The sequence below is a fragment of the Pempheris klunzingeri genome, chromosome 21, assembly GCF_042242105.1.
Source record: "Pempheris klunzingeri isolate RE-2024b chromosome 21, fPemKlu1.hap1, whole genome shotgun sequence".
Taxonomy (NCBI): domain Eukaryota; kingdom Metazoa; phylum Chordata; class Actinopteri; order Acropomatiformes; family Pempheridae; genus Pempheris; species Pempheris klunzingeri.
Window position 1 is genome coordinate 5,361,790 of NC_092032.1, and position 19,158 is coordinate 5,380,947.

The 19,158-nt window shown below is 43.6% G+C and overlaps 1 protein-coding gene and 1 non-coding gene across 2 annotated transcripts in view; one reads left to right on the forward strand and one right to left on the reverse strand.

Moving 5' to 3' along the window:
* Positions 1-19,158, reverse strand: part of LOC139220860 (partitioning defective 3 homolog) — a 309,168-nt gene that overhangs the window by 265,459 nt on the left and 24,551 nt on the right. The window contains exon 2 of the mRNA XM_070852717.1: positions 9,575-9,676. Coding sequence (XP_070708818.1) covers positions 9,575-9,676 — 102 coding nt within the window. The remainder of the gene's footprint in view (positions 1-9,574; positions 9,677-19,158) is intronic.
* Positions 7,224-7,295, forward strand: trnaw-cca (transfer RNA tryptophan (anticodon CCA)). Its single transcript has one exon. It is a non-coding gene; the product is annotated as a tRNA-Trp (tRNA).

A 19,158-nucleotide genomic window follows, 5' to 3' on the forward strand; every position in this document is an offset into this window, starting at 1 on the left:
AGTAGAGCCCCATGAAAAATGCACTGTTGCCCCCATGAGGCGATGTGAAAAACGTCTCAAATGTGGACAAGATGACTTCCTCTGAAATGGGCCAAACTCACCCACATAATGAGACAAGAGAGATAAATAACAAATGTAACTTATCCACTTCCAAAGTGGAAACCAGGGCAATGTCTCTTCCCCCGATCTCTGTCTAATGTGAGTGGACCTTGCCGATGCAGCACCCACTGCATATGGATAATAGAGGAAAACAAGTCCTTTGTTATCTTAGTGCTCCTAGGTACACCCCTCCAGGGGTCTTTGGGAGGGAGGCAGTATCCTAGAAGGGTGCCTGTATCTGTCATTTCAGTTTAGGGCTAGTCTCATGGCGGCTGACCCAAATCGCACCCCTGGGGCAATGCCGGGCCTCTCTACAGGGTTCCACTGCTTTATAGGCTCGTTTGGCAAAGTATCCAGACGCTGAAACCAAAGCAGCCCTGACAGCTGTCAACCAGGACAAACATCCCCCTGCATGACACACGCACATGCAAGAAATGAGGATGGTAGTGTGTGCCACTACGGTAGTATATTTGTGTGTGTGTGTGTGTGTGTGTGTGCGTGTGTGGGTGTGTGTGTGGGTACGTGCAAGCTTTTTCCTGTGTAAGTGTGTATATGTTCTTGTCTGTGTGGGTCTCTCCATGTTTTGTTTTTTTTTTTCCTGTTTTGGCACTGCCTATCCACTGCTCTGGCTAAACACCATTTCCAGACAGCATTCAGGCGAGGCGACGCCATGTCAGGAGCAATTTGGTGCATCGGCAGAAATCTCTTCCTGTAGGGGAGCTGTCATGGAGGAGAAATCAAAGACACCTACGTGACTAGCCGGGTTGCCTCTGAGCTGAAGGAAAGTCTTGGTAACGTGACCTGATTTCACCCATTTCGCAGAAAAACCACACCAGAAGATGGAGGAGTTGCCTGCTGCTTTGCAATATGGAGTAATATCATTCTTACCTCAGGCAAAGGGCTTGTGTATGTCATGCTGCATATGCTATATAGCTGAAGCAGTAGTTGTGTCAACTTATGTTATTTATACTGGTGGCTGAGCAGGTCCATCACAGTCAGTTCAGCAGGCTGTCGTGCACTAGTGATGCCTGAGGTTCGAGACAGCCAGGTGACCTTTGTCCCACATCATCACCTCCCAGACTGTCTACACTGCCCCCACACAGCACTCCAATCCCAACGCACATGCTCATATTTAACAGATATGGTATACAAAGCCATTCCTTTAGCATTTTTGCCACGACTGAAAAAGAGAAATCCCGATTTGATGATACTGTCTAAAGCAATGCTTTGATATCATCCTTGGTTTTGTTTTCTTTTGTTTGCTCAGCGAAGGCTTGTCTGCACCACGAGCTGCAGACACCACTGAGCTCCTCCGCTCACCCTGACAGGACAGCCCATTCATTCTAGTGGAAGCTGTTCCCCCAGCGCACAATGACGATGGACAAATAATCCATCTTACGATACACTTCAGGTCTTACTAGGCTGTCAGGACTGTAATACCTTCTGTTGCATTAGTGGCATTTCATTCCTCATCTGCAGACATTTGAGCTGAGAAATGTTCCGTCTTTGGTCATTTTATCGCTATTTGTCATTAAGATATTGGCACATGTGGTCATTTTGTGTTTCTAAAAAGATTAGACTATGGTACTTTGAGGTACTCTGGTAGACCGTCTTTCATCACATTGTCTATAACTCTGATCTGAAAGGATTTTTATAATATAGTGAATAAAGACTGCAGGTTTGATTCCTGCTGTTTAAAAGGAATTAGCTTTGCTAGAGGCATATTTCCTCTACAACTTAATACTGTACTGTGCTGTAATGCTACTGTCATTAGTAGAGGTGTGATGCTCGAAATACCAATCTGCTCTTAAACAAAGCAATACTTCTCAACAAAACGGCTACTAACTGAAACCCTGCTTATGCACTCGAAAAGACCGTGATGATAACAAGCAAAGGCCTGTGGTTCAGCCTCCAATGGAAGAGAGGCACGTCCCCACTGCGAGGGATTATAACCACATAAGTAGGAAGGAGGGAGTTGCTGAAAAAGAACAACAGTGCTGAACAAACCTTCCCCGGGTAAGTGAAGTTCAAAAACTAAGAACCTAATAAACAAGCAACACCCCACAATAAATCCAAAGCCCAGGAGGAAAATGAAATGAAAAACTGCTCACAGCCGCCCACGAGCCTCCGAGCAGAGCAGCGGAGGTGAGGATACATTTCGCCGCCACACTGAGTCTTTCAGGGCGCAGAGCTGACTCTGGCCCTTACAGGCTAATTACAGCTGACTATAGCAGGGTGTGTGTGTGTGTGTGTGACTGTGTGACTGTCAGAGTGTGTTACTATTTCTGTGTGGGTGTTCTCATGTGAACATGTGAACATGTGATGTCTCATTTTGTGTGCTTTTTTCATTGTCCTCATCTTGGGAAATGACATTTACATGAGAAGTTTGTGTGTGTGTGTGTGTGTGTGTGTGCGTGTGAGTGAGTGAGAGAGAGAGAGAGAGAGTGTGTGTGTGTGTGTGTGTGTGTGTGCATGGCATGCGTATCTAATTTCACCAGCGCTATCACCGTTCAAAGTTCAGGTATATAACCATATGTTTGCCCGCCTCTGAGTGTCAGTGTGAGGATATGTGTCAGTCTGCAGGGATTTTTCTCAGTGCAGAAACAGGTGCTGGTGGCTGTCAGAGAGCTACAGAATCTGTCAAGCCTTCATTCATTCCTGCATGTATTTCTCCTCCGGCTCCTGCATCTTCCTGTCAAACGGGGTAGGGAGTGCTTGTAGACTGTTAGCTGGAAAACTGTAGCATCACGTCCGCTGGAGTTAACAATGAAGCAGCGGTGGTGGTAGTTCCATTGAATATTACGAAAGTGACTTGCAAAACGGGAATATTTTAGTGGAAAAATCTGTGTCTATCAATAGCCGTATTTACAGGAATGGGAGCGGCTGTTCACAAACATTGTTGCCAAGAGCTTCGAGCTCTGAAATCCCATCAGAGTGATTTTTAAGTTCCTAAGAACAATTCAATTCAATTCTGACTGACAGGTGGAGGTGAGATAACAAAGCAGATCAAGATGATGCACTGTAGCTACACCTTCACTGAGATGCCTGATTGGCCAGCAGAGGGCAGAATCTGGGTTAGAATTCCTTTGTGACACAATGTGCCATGTGGAGAGGACACAGGCTAAAATAATAAGGCTGGATCATAATATTTCTGGTGCTACAGGTCAGTTACACTGATGATTATATTTACATCACACTGCTGCAGTGACCAGGAACGGCATGACTGATGTACTTGCAGAATAAATCACAGTTACATTTCTACTGATGACAGAAGACCCACAAATGGTTTGCTCTCATCCCGTACAGAAAATACTTCATCATACTTAACTGTAAAAATCTAATTGGGCTCAACGGGCCCATCAAAATGTTCAGGAACCACCGCAGAAGACAATGAATCATACTACGCAGGAAAGACCCATCGAAACAAATAGAACAAGCAATGTGTGAGCTGAACGCATCTCTCTGTCGGAGAGATGATGACGGGAGACAGTCCGCCAGACACAATAGTCCTCAATCTATGCCAAAAAAAGGCTACATTCACTCACAAACACATTCACACACAAGCCGCAGACCACACAGCACAGGCAAACAGAGTAATTAGTCTTTGATTTCCCCTGGCAGTGTTCTGGTACCAGGGGGCAGCTGTTGGGACCCTGCTTTAGCCTTGGCTAATTTCACTCACGGCTTGATCTCAACCCAGCGCAGGTGCCCACTTGGCAACCGGCGGCTGTTGCCATGGCAATGCCAACTTCAGGGGCCAAGAAAATGCCAATTGTCCAAGGAGCTCAGCCACAGGAGCCATGGATGTGGTTCTCATTATAAACAGGCCCCATTAGCACAGATAGAGGATGCAGGTTGCACAGTCAGATACGGACGTTCAATTAGGTTCAATTAAGTTTCCTGATTTCCTTTCTTTATACTTCTTACATGCTCCCTACATTGGAGATTTTCCTTCTCTTTCATGAAATAGCAGGTGGTTCTGTGCAGCAGATATTACACAGACGGGCGGCTGAGAGTTGGGTTTGAGCGCCTCTCTGTGGTTCACAGGTGTCACTGCAGCGTCTGCAGCTCCACGCCTGCATGCACCTGCCGCCAGACACGCTCCGAACCGCTGATTCAAGTGCTTCTGCTGGAACGACCTTTTCCCGTTAATCATCCCCGAGGATTCACCCTTAGCCCCTGCCCTCATTAAGCCCCCGGGAAAGGCTTGCTCAGACTCACCTCTGCTAATAAGGAAAATCCAAACAGCAAGAAATCAGCTTTACTTATTTGTTATCAACCTCCCTTTAGACAAACTATCTAGATGGCAATGTGCACACTAAGCAAGCTGGTGAGTTAATGAGGCTCAGCCAAGTGTAAAAGGGTTAATGATGTTTGAGCGGGGTGGGGGGTGGGGGGCAAAACAGTACAGTTTATGAATAGAAATAGGTTGACAGTCACAGCCATCAGACATCAGATAAGATAAGAGACGACTTACATTGAACTAGATCATAAATTGATATCATATTTATGATGATATCGTCCATCAGACCAGGAAAAAAAATCACACCTCATTCCTCATTGCTTCACTATGGGCTGTGATGTCATCACAAGTGGACACGCTCAGCCTTTGTGTGTGTCTGTTTCGGTTCAGGTGTTAACCCTAACACTGACTGTAATGCCAGCACCAACCTTGACCAGCTTTGGTTTGCATTTTAACAGTAATTATCAGCTTGCAGATCCGATGGGTCACTTACTGAAAGGATTTTAACCCTCAGAGAAGCGTCCAGTACCTTGAGTGTCTTGCATTTACCTTGTACAAATGCAGCAAATACGACTACAGTAAAGACCGCTGTATGTTAAGAACGCTCTCACTATGAAAATATAACTTCCAACAGATTAGTCTGAAACTAATACCGTACACTCAGAGGGACTTAATTACAGAATCAGGTGTCAGACAATGAGTTTGTCTTGCACAGCAACAACAGTTTTGAAGTTTTATATACCATTTTAATTGCTAACGCAATAGCCCAATTTCACTATGGCCATTAAAGTTGAATCTAATTTTGTCTAATTGGCCATATCACACCCATTTTACTCCTTTATAAAGTCATTTCAGCAGACCCATATTCTGGATTTCTTACCTAAGGCCATCTCCTAACCAGGAGTCATTTTAATTGCCACTTTGCCATCTGGCATATGGATGAAGCCTCTGTATCACAGCCAATTCCAGCCAAGTCACAGCTATCAGAAGTATTTTCTTCACACTGAACACATTTTCAAAAGTCTAACCTAAGGCTCCTCGGCTAAAAAGCTCCGTCCTAGACACTCTTGACTGACTACATGAGGTTCTGTCATTTGGCCAGCAGCTAATTCAGTCCTGCTGAATACTTAGCAGGCTCTAAAACAGGAGCTGGTCTCATTTGAAATTAAGTATAATATGTATCTGTGGTGTGTGTTAAGCAGTCTATATAAAGCCAGCCATGACAGTGCAGTCGTATGTTTCTTGGTATTTAACCTAATTGAACACTGAGGTTCAAATATTTAATTGACTCAATGTACTCAGACCATATATGTTGTCCTAATTCAATAGTTTCCATCACAGGCGCTCTATAGTAAGTGGGCAGGGGAGTAGGTTAACCCCTCCTTCCCTCTTAGTCTGGTGTATTTAGTCTGGAAGGATAGACTAGCAAAGATTTTCATTCAAAGCATCATTGCTTTGCTGTTAGAAGCTGCACTGATCCCACAGTCTACAGCATTCTTGTTGTAGTTGGTGTATCTTTCTCTTTTATCACTGCAATAGTCCTGCTGTAAATAGTTACTGGTATCTCTGACCCAAACACTTATATGTTATTCAGGTCAGTGTGTGTCACTTTTCAATATTAAATACACTGAAGAGTTGTTGCTGTTCACAGTGTGTTAGTTTCTGCAACACACCAGTGTGCACTAAAAGGACCTGAAACCTTCTGATCTGATGAGTCAGATGCTAAACTGTCGTTCCCTGGGAACACAGAGACCCTTTCACATAGAACATAAAACTACAAAGCTTGATTAAAATAGTCACGCAAATTAAGTTTTATATAATCACCTGTCCTGGATTTTGTTTTTTCAAATCTTCCAAACCACTTCTTCACGCCACTTCTGTCCAGTTGGTGGCAGTAGTGCACCAAGAGGCCGGTGGGGCAAGTGCCAACAAACATCAACGAGCCGTTGAAAATCAACAGTCTCTATATTACACAAAAGCACAGTACAGTACTTTGCACACCACTGGTACGAAATATAACACACAGGTAGTGTTGTGACATCACGGACAGACAGGACGGGACTCGAACGTCCTCTGTGTTTGATCTTGATCTTAAAGTATGCCACCAACAAACCATCTTCATTTCAACGGAATCATCGTCACAAAGAAGAGGAAGACACCGACCTCCACTTCACACATTCCACATCCATGTGAAACGGGAGTTAGACAGATAACTGATGTGAGGATCTGTGGAGGCAGACAGGCTGCAGCACGCAGCTCAATGACTGCATATGATTCACAGCATGACAATGTGACCGTTGAACCTCAGGCATACATGCCACTTACCACACACACACACACACACACACACACACACACGCACACACGCACGCAGGCTTGGGTATTCGCAATGGTGAAGGCACGTAAGCTCGCAAGGTGACAACAGTAGTTTCGGCGTTAACTCCCATTCTGCACTCCAGTCTGTTACTACAGTGACACACTGTGCATGTTAGTGTTTTATTTACTTAGATGTGACAGAAATGGTTACAGCAAAAACACAGGGAGTGAATATCATCATTCAGTGCATACATAGTAAGATCGTGCTGCTCAGATGAGATGGGGGTGCAGCCTGATTATTTACTTGTGTTAATAATATAAAATGCATTCAAACTGCTTTGTGCAAGGGAAGTATCATCTCAGAGGAAGTCATTTAAAGAAAAGCTCAGAAAATGTTTTGTTTTGTGTTTGTCAGGAGGCCCAAGTCCTGTCTAATGACCCAGTCTGAACTGTACGCTACTCTCCAAGGGAGCAGACAGGAGGAAAGATGCTGCAAAGAGTTGGAATAGCTCTGCAATGTAAACCATGTGATGTCAATTTGGGCTGAGACAATGCCAACATGCAGGACCTCGTGGCGCAACGGTAGCGCGTCTGACTCCAGATCAGAAGGTTGCGTGTTCAAATCACGTCGGGGTCAGACTTTTAAGGTAAGACAGGACAGAGCGGCACTCACTCTGCTGCTGTATCACAACAAGCCTGTGCCGCCAGCTGTTGGGAGAGATGTACATAAACAGTTCACAGGAGGATGCCACATATCACGTTGGCTCATCAGTTATTCTACACAAACTTTCAGCTCGGTCGACAAACTGACGGCAAGAAATGCAAACAATCAGTCGGTGATGGATTAATACCACACCTCTTCGGGCTTAAATCAGCAGTCCGTCTTTTACATTAAGTGACCAGTAAACTTTAATACCAGTGAAATTTTGAATGTGCTTGAAAGTGTCATGACAAAATGGGAGGCCATGCAAAGAATTATATCACAAAAACTGACAACAATAAATACATTGTACACAAAAATACATACACAAAACTCAGATTAGCCTGCAGAGTACTACATCCACAATAACAGGAGCATCACTGTCACTGGTAGATTCAAACGTACAGGTCTGGTTAACTGTGTTCCTTTCTGTTATGGTAGTAAAACAGGGACAGAGGCTGCAGCCGATGGAAGACAACTGGACAGACTGGATTTACAACAACTACACAGACACACAAAGAGGCACACAGCCACTGAGATTAAAAAAAAGTGTGTACACACTAAGGCTGCTCTACAAGCTGAGCTGTGCACTATGTCATTTACAGCGACAACAGACAGAGTCTTACTACAGTATGGCAGTCTTGTGACCTTAGTGTAACTGCTTGTTTTTTAGGTTGACTGGTATTGGTAGGAGTTTGACAGTATAATCCAAGTATAGGAAACAGTCACGAGCTGCAATGGATTGTTTAGAGCAGCAATATAAACTGATATAACAATAACATTGTGCTTGGTTCGGCCAGAACAATATTCTGCCGTCAGTGAGATGTAATAAGCCCAAACAACCACCAGGAGGAGCAGGGACTCACAGCATCAGAACAAATAGTTGTGAATGAAAAGGACAAAAAGATATATGTAGTATGAGGAGAGGAGAGGAGAGGAGAGGAGAGGAGAGGAGAGGAGAGGGGAGGGAAAAGGGAGAAAAGAGCATTTCAGACAGCAGGTGCAGAACAGCTGCTCTCACCCCTGATCCCACCTGATGCGTAACCATGGTACCTACCACATCGTAAGGTGTGTAGATGCACATGCACTCCTCCGCTCCCTCATACACTCCGTTTCTCATTCGTGTACAAATGAACAAACCAAACCAAAAAGCCAGACCGGCTGTAAAGAAGAGCTGACAGCTCACTGAACATGTTTAAACGTTGGATCAAATCAAACGTGTAAAATATACATTTGGACATGAAACAGCAGCAGGAGGCACACAGAGTGTTTGAGAGGGACACGTTTTCAGATTTCACAAGATTTCAGAGATTTTGCCCACACACTCTTGTACTAGGAATATAGTCACCCTCTCACACACACACACACACACACACACAGATCAAAATGAAGCCTTGAAGGCAACCGCTAACCTTTTGCACCTGAAGGCAATGGAGTACTGCCAGTAGGTTGAAATGATTAAATAGTGACTATAATGGTGTCTAGTAGAGTTGCACCTACAATGATTCAACCCCTATGGTCTTGTGCTTTTGGGTCAGTAGTGGTGTGCAGCTTGGAGTTCAGACATGGAGGCCTTCAGTGTTTAGTATGTGCCTTATTGTAGAGACTGAAACCTCAGTGTCTGCTGCCACCAAGTCTTGCTGCAGGTGTTTTGCAGTCACTCGAGGGTTTTTGGCCACCTGCCTCCTCAGAGATCTGGTGGCAGCCGCTGATAGCTTCCTCTTTCTGCCTCATCCAGGTAGTGCAGCCAGTGTTCCTTTAGCTCTTTGAGAACTATGCTTCCAACAGCATCTCTGGGAACTTTCAGTGCCTTTGTTGTCTTTTTCTATCCTTTTCCTTGTTTGTGTGAAGCAATGATCTCCTCTCTTTACAATTCCCTTGATTTACCCATATTTCTAACATGCAACCAAACGTCACTGTGAACAAACCCCTTGCCAGTCTGGGTATTTGATGTGTTTTATCTCAAGCACACCTGATGCAACTAATGAGGCCCTTGATTCGTTGCATCAGGTGTGCTTGAGGTGTGCACACAATTTGTGAATGTGTTGTTGTTTTGTGTACGAAAGTCATTTCATGCACAGTGTTTCAGAATGCAGATGCAAACAACACTATTTTTGTCCAAGGAAAAAGGGAATGGAAATGAGAGGAGGTGGTAAAACAGGAAGTGATTTTTTACACAAATACAAACAGTGTTTTTCTCTCAGTTTCTGACTCACCCTATCTTTGTCGTCCACCACATCACATAGCATGTCATCCAGGTCCAAAATGCCTCCATCTCCATGTTCCAACCTGTGGACCTGGACCCAGTAGCTGGGGTCCTAAAAGAAAAAAGAAAAAAAAGAGTAATAGCTCTGTAATGAGATTAGCTTTATTTGCGCCATATACACTTGGGATTTGAGGCCTTATGTAAGTAAAGCCTTACAACACATTAGCATTGCCAGGCCAAAAGAATTAGCAGCTTGTCTCTCCTTAGGAAATAGCTGATATAATCACCATGTGGTTCATATAATGATCCAGTAAGCAGGCACACAGGGGCTCTGACATGGTTATGGATTGACATCATGCGAGCAGTTATGAAATATTTTAATCTCCTGCTGGATGGCCTGAAATATAAGCGTACAGCGCAAACCTTTCTCAATGTGGGAGTAGATAAGAGAATCTAGGAGGAACAGGCGCAGCAGGAGGTGCCATGTTGTCAGTGCTTATGGTTACGTTTCACTGCATTCAAAACGGTGACAACACTCCTCCTCCCTCCCCCGCTCAGCTCAAAAACTATCACAGAGGTGTTCGCATCAGCATACAGCAACATGCTGTTGATGTGCTGACTCAGCCTGGTTTGGTCAAAAAAATCTTATTGGAGCAAATTCACTGGTCAAACTGTGAACCACAGATTTGGTCAACTCTTCTTATTTTACGCCGTAGCGGACGTTGTGAAATATGTAGTGTGTGGTGCAATATGTTGGTGAGTGCAGTTCATATGTGTAGTCTGAGAAGAGTAAACGTGTGATCACATCACACACGCAGTACGGAATACTGCTCTTCCATAAAACACACATGCTCGTGTACATTCTCATTAATTTATTATGGGCTACAGCACTTCAAAGGCAGGGAGCAGCAACTACAGAAGCAGAGCAGTGGGGGGGGGAGGCTAGTTCTTTTGCTCTCCAAAAATATTGCCATAAATACTACGACACAACACCTAAAATGCACTCTGGTTTTGGATGATCATTAGGAAATCTTTCAGATTTTGTCAATTTCAAGTAACTCGTTTAAAAAGGAAACTTGTTTTCCCATCCATTACACATGTAATGGCCTGTCTGTCTGTTGACTATTAGCATTCATGTTGAAATCAATACAACACATATACTCCTGTGATTTAAATCTAGCCCAGTCACACAATTTACGCAAGAGTCGAAAGCTTAGACGACAGTCACTGTTGTTCAGCTAAACCAGTTATGTTACCTTTATTACCTCTACTTTTTTTTTAATGTTCAGAAAACATCTTGAGGGAAAAAAAGTACTTTTAGTTTTAGCTTTAGCTTGTGCTAGCTGTAGTGCCATGCCTTATCTGTCTAATTGGCTGTTTCTCTGTGGCAGAGAATAAAGGAAGACAGCTGCCTAGGGTCCAGAGATTACCAAAGCAGCAGTCTCAGTTTTTGTAGTTACTGCTAATCTAAAAGTTTTAATTGAAATTCTAAGTTTCAGTTCCATTTTGACTAACTATATATATATATATATAGGGCAGTATCGTTTGTAGAGGAAACAACTGGATGTGTAAAACAGCTTCATATGAAGTGTGAAGTCATATGTCATATAGACAGTGTTGTCTATATACAATATTATCAAAGATCCCATGTGTGGATTGGATGAGTAATATTCAGTAATAAATAGAAACCACTCAGCTCAATGTCTGTCCCTCACTCTGTGATTCTGCTGTCTGTATTCAGCTCCTACTTTATCTACCACCCTCTGTGTCTTTTCCTCCAAGCTTTCTCCTCCACAACTGAACTGTCTTTTCAAGTCTGTGGTCAGATGCTCTCGTGCTTGCACTGAACAACAATGCTGTTCAACCAGGCAAAATGGTCCAAATCATGAGGGGAATAACTTTGTGGTATTTTCTTCCCTTCTGAGGTTATTAGGAGGGAAAAGACTGCAAGTTTATTGCGGACACTCCCAAAAGACAAGACAAGAAATGTGAGGCAAAGAGAGAAATCTGCATGTTGTGTTGCTCCCGTGTGAGCTGGGACCACTGAAGGAACGATGCATATTGTAGCCATTGCAGATAGATTATAGAGTTAATGCTGTACAAATAAATCTCGATATTACTCGGGTTATTTGACTGGAAAGCGCAGGCTAAAAGCAGTCCAACCTTGAAGAAAAATGAGAAATTGCTACAACCACACTACAGCGCCACTACAAAGGATTCTAAAAGAAGACATACCCAGAAAAATTACACCATCTCTGGAAGTCATTACAAACCACAAACTGACCCTGTGCAAAAAAAAAAATACTGACATGCTTAATATCTGTTGGGCAGAGTTCTCATCCAGACTTGTTACTCCGAAGGATTATGAGGAGCAAACATGATTCTAAGAGAAGCTCAGCCACACAACTTAATCTCAGAGATACAGTCGGGATGGAAGGAAAGCATTTGACAAATGCTGTCTGGATCTGACTTAGTACATCGGTGGTGTTTTCGCCACCACCAAGGCAAAAGCAGTGAATCCTCTGTTCAAGGACTTTTCATGATGAGATTATCAGCAGAGAAATCATCGCTAATCTCTGGATACTTTGGTGTAAATACGGTATATAAGGTCTTCAAGGGAGGGATTGTTCAGATGATTTGAAGTGGTGTTGTATGAGGTATGCATCTCTAGTTACTCTATTGCCTGCAGTAGATTGCAGTCAGTACCTCTGCCTCCATTAGTCTGCTTGTGTGATGTCTGGTGGCTTCAGTTCCCTGTTGAAAGGGCCGTCTGATGGCAATGTAAAGACGTGGAAATATTCTAGTCTAGTGTACACTTGAACTAATTTGGATTGTTTTAGCTGTTTTCTTTTAGGTGACTGCTGCCCCCATCCACAGCAGTACATTGCTTGGTGTATGTGCCAGGACGCCTTGCTTCTCCAAATTTGGGACGTGCTGACCACAATCTACTGTAAGTAAAACACTGATTATGGATTAAGTACCTTAAAAAATCCTGCTTCAATTAATTCTAACTATCTATATAAAAAAAAAATAACATATTAGCCACTCAGCTCACATAAAACACTCCAAAGGTCAAATCCCCCGTTTAGCCTACTCCTTAGAGGCATTCATTGCTTCTTTCCAATCCTGAAGACCTGGACTACTGAAGGGAATATGTAGGGCATGTCTGTCAATGCTGTATTTATATATTATAACATTTCCCTTCTTGGTGAGGAGTGATAATCTTATTGGTTCCCTATGCAACACAGCTTTTCACAAGGATGCTCATGAGCCAAGTCACACGGTGTCCCTGCATGATGTTGAAAGAGGCTACATGATCTGATTAATTTTAGCGTGGAATGACAAAACAGCGACATTAAATATTAAGAATGATATTTACATGCTCACTAACAAAGAAACTGTTTAAGTTTTCAGTAGTTTAGGAGCAACCTAAAGTATACATTAGCAGATTAACTTTCATCAAATCCAGACCAGTAGAAATGGGCAGCAGTGAAGTATAAAAGGAGCAGATCTTTCCAAACAAAGAGTGCATTGTGACAGAGTCTGTTGTATTATGTATCATGTATCATGTAGTGTACAGCAACAGCCAGTAGGGAGGACCGCCGTAGAGCTGATAAAGTGTTGGCACACTCCGCCGTCAACCTCAGCTCGCTTTGATACAACCATCTCCGCTACTAAATCAACACATTATGCAAGACTCTGTGTGCTCTTGCTGAGATTTCTAACTGTGCACTTGTGTTTCTCTACAACTAAAGATTCTGTTCCAGTAGGCCTACATCGTTTCATGCACTCGGACAAAACCAAACGTCTGCACACAGAGGACCCAAGTCATCCGCCCCGCTGATCCCTCGGCTGCCTTCAGCAAGTGGAAAGACAATGAACCTAAATGGGATCATATTATTTTAGCATCATCCAAAAATATGCAGCTTCTCTCATCATGTAAAGTCCCTCTAGAAACAGACTAAACATGAATCTTTTAATGTGGCAAACGATGTTCCTAACACTGATGTGGTCTTCTGTAATGTGTGTCAGAGGACCAAAACCCACATCACTTAAAAACACCATGTCCATACTGTTGCTACTCTCAAGTGCAACAAACTGTCTTTTAAAACAAAGACAGTGGGCCAGCTCTGCATTATTCCATTAACGGGGCAAAAATCAGTGGAACAAAACAAGTAGTCTGTATCTGTGGAGCGAAGCGTGAGAACAACACATATCTGTCCACCTTAATGCAAACGGGTAAAATGGCCACAGACATGTATAAACCAGTGTAACCTGCGTTGCATCAACGTTGTATTCATGCGCTGAACGTGACGCCACATCCACAGGTCGGGTACAAAGTGTTTGAAAGGTCAGCCATACATACAACCCCTGAACAACGGCGACTGAGGCGCTCCACGGTGCTGGAGCATCATGAAACAGGGATCACAGCGCACACTGTTTTCTTTGATACTCTGACAGTTGATAGGATTTCCATGTTTCCAACGATGAAACCATGAGATACCAGCAAGGATTGGCAAGTGTGGCAACATACTGAGGGTACTTAATAACTTTCTAACAAAGCAGGATTATAATTAAGATCTAATATGTAATGTAATAATTGATGTAATATAGTGAAAAAAGGAACTGGTTGATTAACATGCAGTCACAGGACAATCCCTGCTGTGTCGGGTCTGAACAGATCAGCAGGCTAAGCGACAGAGCTGATGTGAGCACGTATGCAGGGTGTGCCCATTGTCATTTAGCTCCTGCCCCAGTGACCTGTTTAGTTACCAGTGAACTTTGCACATTCATTCATTCACACACTGAGTGAGTGACACGCCGCCACCCTAGTCTGATCAGGTATCCACTTATCTGATCCACTGTGGAAGGTGATGGGAAACAAAGAGGTAGCTGTTCTCTGCGCTACACACACTGACACACACACACACACACACACACACTTCCGACATAAGCCTAGACAATAGCTCATTTCACCCCATTATCTGTGTCTTTGTAGCGGAGTGGGTTGCCTGTTCCTGTCAAAGACCACACAAACAATGATGCCCTGGAGGAAAGTGGGGGAGGGAGGAGGGTGTGAGAAAGTGTGTGTGAGAAAGAGATAACGTGTGCCTGTGTGACTTTATGATCGCTGCATTAGCTCCTGCAAGTGTCACCAGTCCCACAGGAGGAATATCAGTGGCTCGTTTCACTTCTCAAACGTCCAAGGCCATAGCTGGACTCTCTGGCCCAACGGTGGGATGTCTGACTCCAGATCAGGTGGGTTTTTGACTCACTGCAGCTGCTTTCACAATCAGTTTAGGTTAATCACATAAATAAGCAGAAGGTGAAAGTCGATTACCTTTGCATCACACACATGTTAATGAAGGCAAAAGAGAGATGCCAGTGACACTTGAGGTTTTTAGCAAATACAACGCAGACATGTTTCTCATTATGTAGCACTGGGACAAGCATTTAGAGAGGCAGAGAAAACTTTGTTTTCAGCAGCTTATGGGACAGATAAAATGTGATCATGTCTGTAATCTCCTAGAGATGGCATCAACAAGCCCTGTAGTCTTCATTATTATATTTTCATTATTATAAACCATTGCTGAAGTGCAATTAGTGCAGTACATTATGCAGTTAGAAAAGGAAATTATTGAAACTTATTATTTTAAAATGTAAAACCCCAGAGGCTGCCGGGGAACTGATTATTTGTGGAAGATCTGCCAAAACAAAGGCCTAAGAATTCATGTTCATGTTTTAAAGCAGATAAACAAACCAAAACTTTGCATGCAAATCAATGCAAATCCTTACCTAGTCTCAAATCAGCTAACACTAACGGTAAAGATGGGCACTCCAGACGAGGGCCAGATGAGATATATAATCCCTCCAACGGGTTCTGGGTCTGCCCTGGGGTCTCCTCCTAGTTGGACGTGCCTGGAAAACCTCCAAAGGGAGGCACCCAGGAGGCATCCTGACCAGAAGCCTTAGTCACCTCTACTCTCTGCGAGCTACTGCGAGCTCCACCCGGATGTCCGAGCTCATCACCCCAGACACCCTACAGAGGAAACTCATTTCAGCCACTTGTATCTGCTATCTAGTCATTACCCACAGCTCATGATCATAGGTGAGGGTCGGAATGTAGATCGACTGGTAAATCAAGAGCTTCGCCTTCAGGCTCAGCTCCCTCTTTACCACGATGGACTGGTACAGTGCAGACGCCGCACCAATCCGTCTGTCCGTCTCACGCTTCATTTTACCCTCACTCATGAGCAAGACCCCGAGGTACTTGAACCATGGCCTCAGACGTAGAGGTGACATAGAGGTCAGAATAGCCAGAGAAGCATGCAGGCTTACATGTTGGAAAATGTGGCCTGATGCAGTAGGACATCCTGGTATTTTTGGCAAACTTCAGGCCTCTGCTGGAAGGTGCTGTAGCTCAACAGGTGCCTCCCACTGAAAAGGACTACACCGCTCTAGCCAATGTGCCTGTGGGCTGATGAAGATATCACTGGCCTCATACTAGCTGATACTATTGTGTCATTAAGACGGGGTAATATAGTTCAAGATCATATGTAGTAGAATTTGCTATTGTGGTTTTACTGCATCAACCTTTACTGGGAAGACTGAATGAGAGAGGATGTGATGAAATGGTCCATAATGAAAACTGTGAAAATCCACTGATAACAACCAAAATCTTTTAGTGAGGACTCCACAATCCCCAGACTTTCACTGTCTGAGCAAAGAGCTTAGACTCCATTAGGCTGTGACCTCTGTCCTCTGGGAGTACAGACGTCCCGGTGAATCACCACTTCAACCCAATAGTTCAACCTCTTAACCTCCAACTTTTAAAGTTTGCACTCTACACCATAATACCGGCTGTGATTTACAGAGTTTAAGGTCTTCCTTAAAATGTTAACACTAACGTCACAAATGCGTTCTGCCTCTCTTGTGTATGTACGCATACACACACACACACACACACACACACACACCTCCCTAACTCCTTATCTCTGCCATAATGTTCACTGCTGCTCCCAGGAGAAAGTAAACCAAATGCAAAACAGATAAGCTGTTGGACAGTAGCAGGCTACTGCTATTACTACTGCTGCAAGGTCACATGTAGTGCAGCCCGCACTTTTATGCATTTGTGTGAAACACAAACGTTTTGTAAGAGGTATTTCATCATCTGAATCAAGAACATCGTCAGTGTGTCATGAGGGCTGAGAAGTGGGAGTGTGTATGCTATAATCATCCATATACTCACACACACACCTCATAAACAACAGCAGCTGAAGAATGTGCTGTTGATGACAAGCTCAAGCCTTGCTTCATACTCACTAGTTTCAATAGAAACAGCTAATTTACTGATCTGTTCCCCAAAATCTAGAGAGACTGGCTGCACTTTTGCATCATTCTTAATAAGCTGTAGAAACTCCCTGAGTCAAAATTCCCCTGCTGAGCTAATTCCTGGTTGTTTATAAAAACCTTCCTCAGGCCTACCAACAGATGAGTTCGCTGACAGACAAACTCCTTCATAGTGGAAAATCGCAGTTTCAAACTGTGGGCTAGTAAGTCTGTCTGTGTGGACAGTAATGGGCTAAAGAAGTTTAAGAAGCCTTACACTAGTATTCCCCTGAGACAAAGTCACCTCGAGGATCTCTGCATTATTGATGCCCTGTCTGCCCAAACGACTGTAGCCTGCAGAGAAATATGACACCCAGCTACACACATAACGCAGCTCTACGCATATTGGGATGCTACTGCGTGTTATTGTCTATACATGCCAATAGGTCACAGCATGATGCAAAGAAACCATACTGGACACTCAAACTTTACATTTAATGGCAATGAGAGAACTTCCATAGTCTTGTGGGTAATTAAGTTTAAAAGATTTTCACACATAGTGAGTAGCTACAGACACTGTGATTGGGCAGCAACCAAACATGCATCAAGCTTTACAACTTGTTTTCTAAGAGAAAAGCGCATCCACCCCACCCTGAAAGAAAGAAAGACGTGCAGATAATTCAACCAAGCTTTGGGTTAAAAAAAAAAAAACAATCTACGTCCACTACATAAATCTAAATCCACTTACATTTCAAGCCTGAAACAAAGTGAGCTTGCCTGAAATTTCATATCAGCTCAGCATCCTCAATTGGACTGCACTCAATACAGTTTTAAGCACTTAAAAAGGAGAAGTTAGCATTCAAGACAGCTTTTATCGGCCTACCACGGCAAAGTCTACAATGTTGGTTGGCCAACTACAGATTCAACTTTAAAACGTCCTGGCTGGTTGACTCACCGTCACCGTTCGAATACACAACGCACACGATAAATCACTCGGCTCATGCCATGCACTAAATGAGTGGCAGCATTAGTGCCAAAGAGGTTAGCAAGGGATCAAGCTGATAATACAGGCCAGGCTTTCAAACACAGAGCCTCTTAACACAGAGACCCTCCAAATATCTGCCACACCTACACACTCTGAGCCAGAGCAGAGACTACTGTCACTTCTCTAGAGTGTTATTCTGCTGTGGAGGGGTGAAGCGAGAGCCAGAGAAAACATCCCACTGTCACCATAAGTCATAGGCGGAGACGTTTTTTAGACAAATGGCACCTGATTTTCTAAGTGTCTGACTAAGAGATGAGTTGTATGCATGAGTAAACCTCTGCAGTCATCTCCCCTGCTGTGTGATCTGCTTGAGTAGGGGATTTGTAGTTCGTAAACCTTGTTTCTCCAGGACTACAAGTACAATGTGGAAAGATGAGCATCTGGGCTGGATTAAACAAAAAAAAAAGCAGGTCGGACAGCTTGTGTGTGTGTGTGTGTGTGTGTGTGTGTGTGTGTGTGTGTCTGTGTGTGTGTGTGTGTGTGTGTGTGTGTGTGTGTGTGTGTCCGCCCGCACAGGCCAGACATGCTGCTTCATGGCTCAGCGTGAGCTGGAACTGCTGCTGTGCTAAAGGTTTCACTAACAAATTAAAAGAGACATTATCACATGAGGATCTCATCGGGCAGTTTCATAATGAGACATCATTAAGCCAATTAAAGAGTAAAGACAGGATGTGCCAGGGATCAAGAGGCATGACAGTCTTAAAAATCGAAAAAACAAATAGAGTTTGTTGTATGAGAAGTGAGAAGCAACATGTATGAATTGTTGAAAGCAAGTTCTGTTAAGATGAGATCTTCCTCGTGGTCCTAAATTAGCCAGTTTAGTAAACTAGTAAATTTGGTTACTGCACGTATGCATAACTGACTTCTAAATCAAGTGGACCGTCGTGAGCAGCAGACAGCTCACAGTCAGCGCTTGAGCTTAGCCACCGCTAACATGTTGGCTTGTATCCCAAAGACACATTTTATTAGCATGTTTATTAGCAGTCACTCTGGTGTACAAGGTAGCTTGTTTGGGCAGCCAGCCAGTTGCATCCCATCTGAGACAAGCGGTCATTAGCAACAGCAACAGGGCTTTACACGCACATGCACACACACCTTACACACATTTGCTTTCCTGGGCATCAAAACCTCCTGGGAATATAGGACATGCAAAGTAACATACTTGGAGCACCCTATTCCATACAAATGGTTATAGTATAAACTGCTTAGTTATTAAGGAT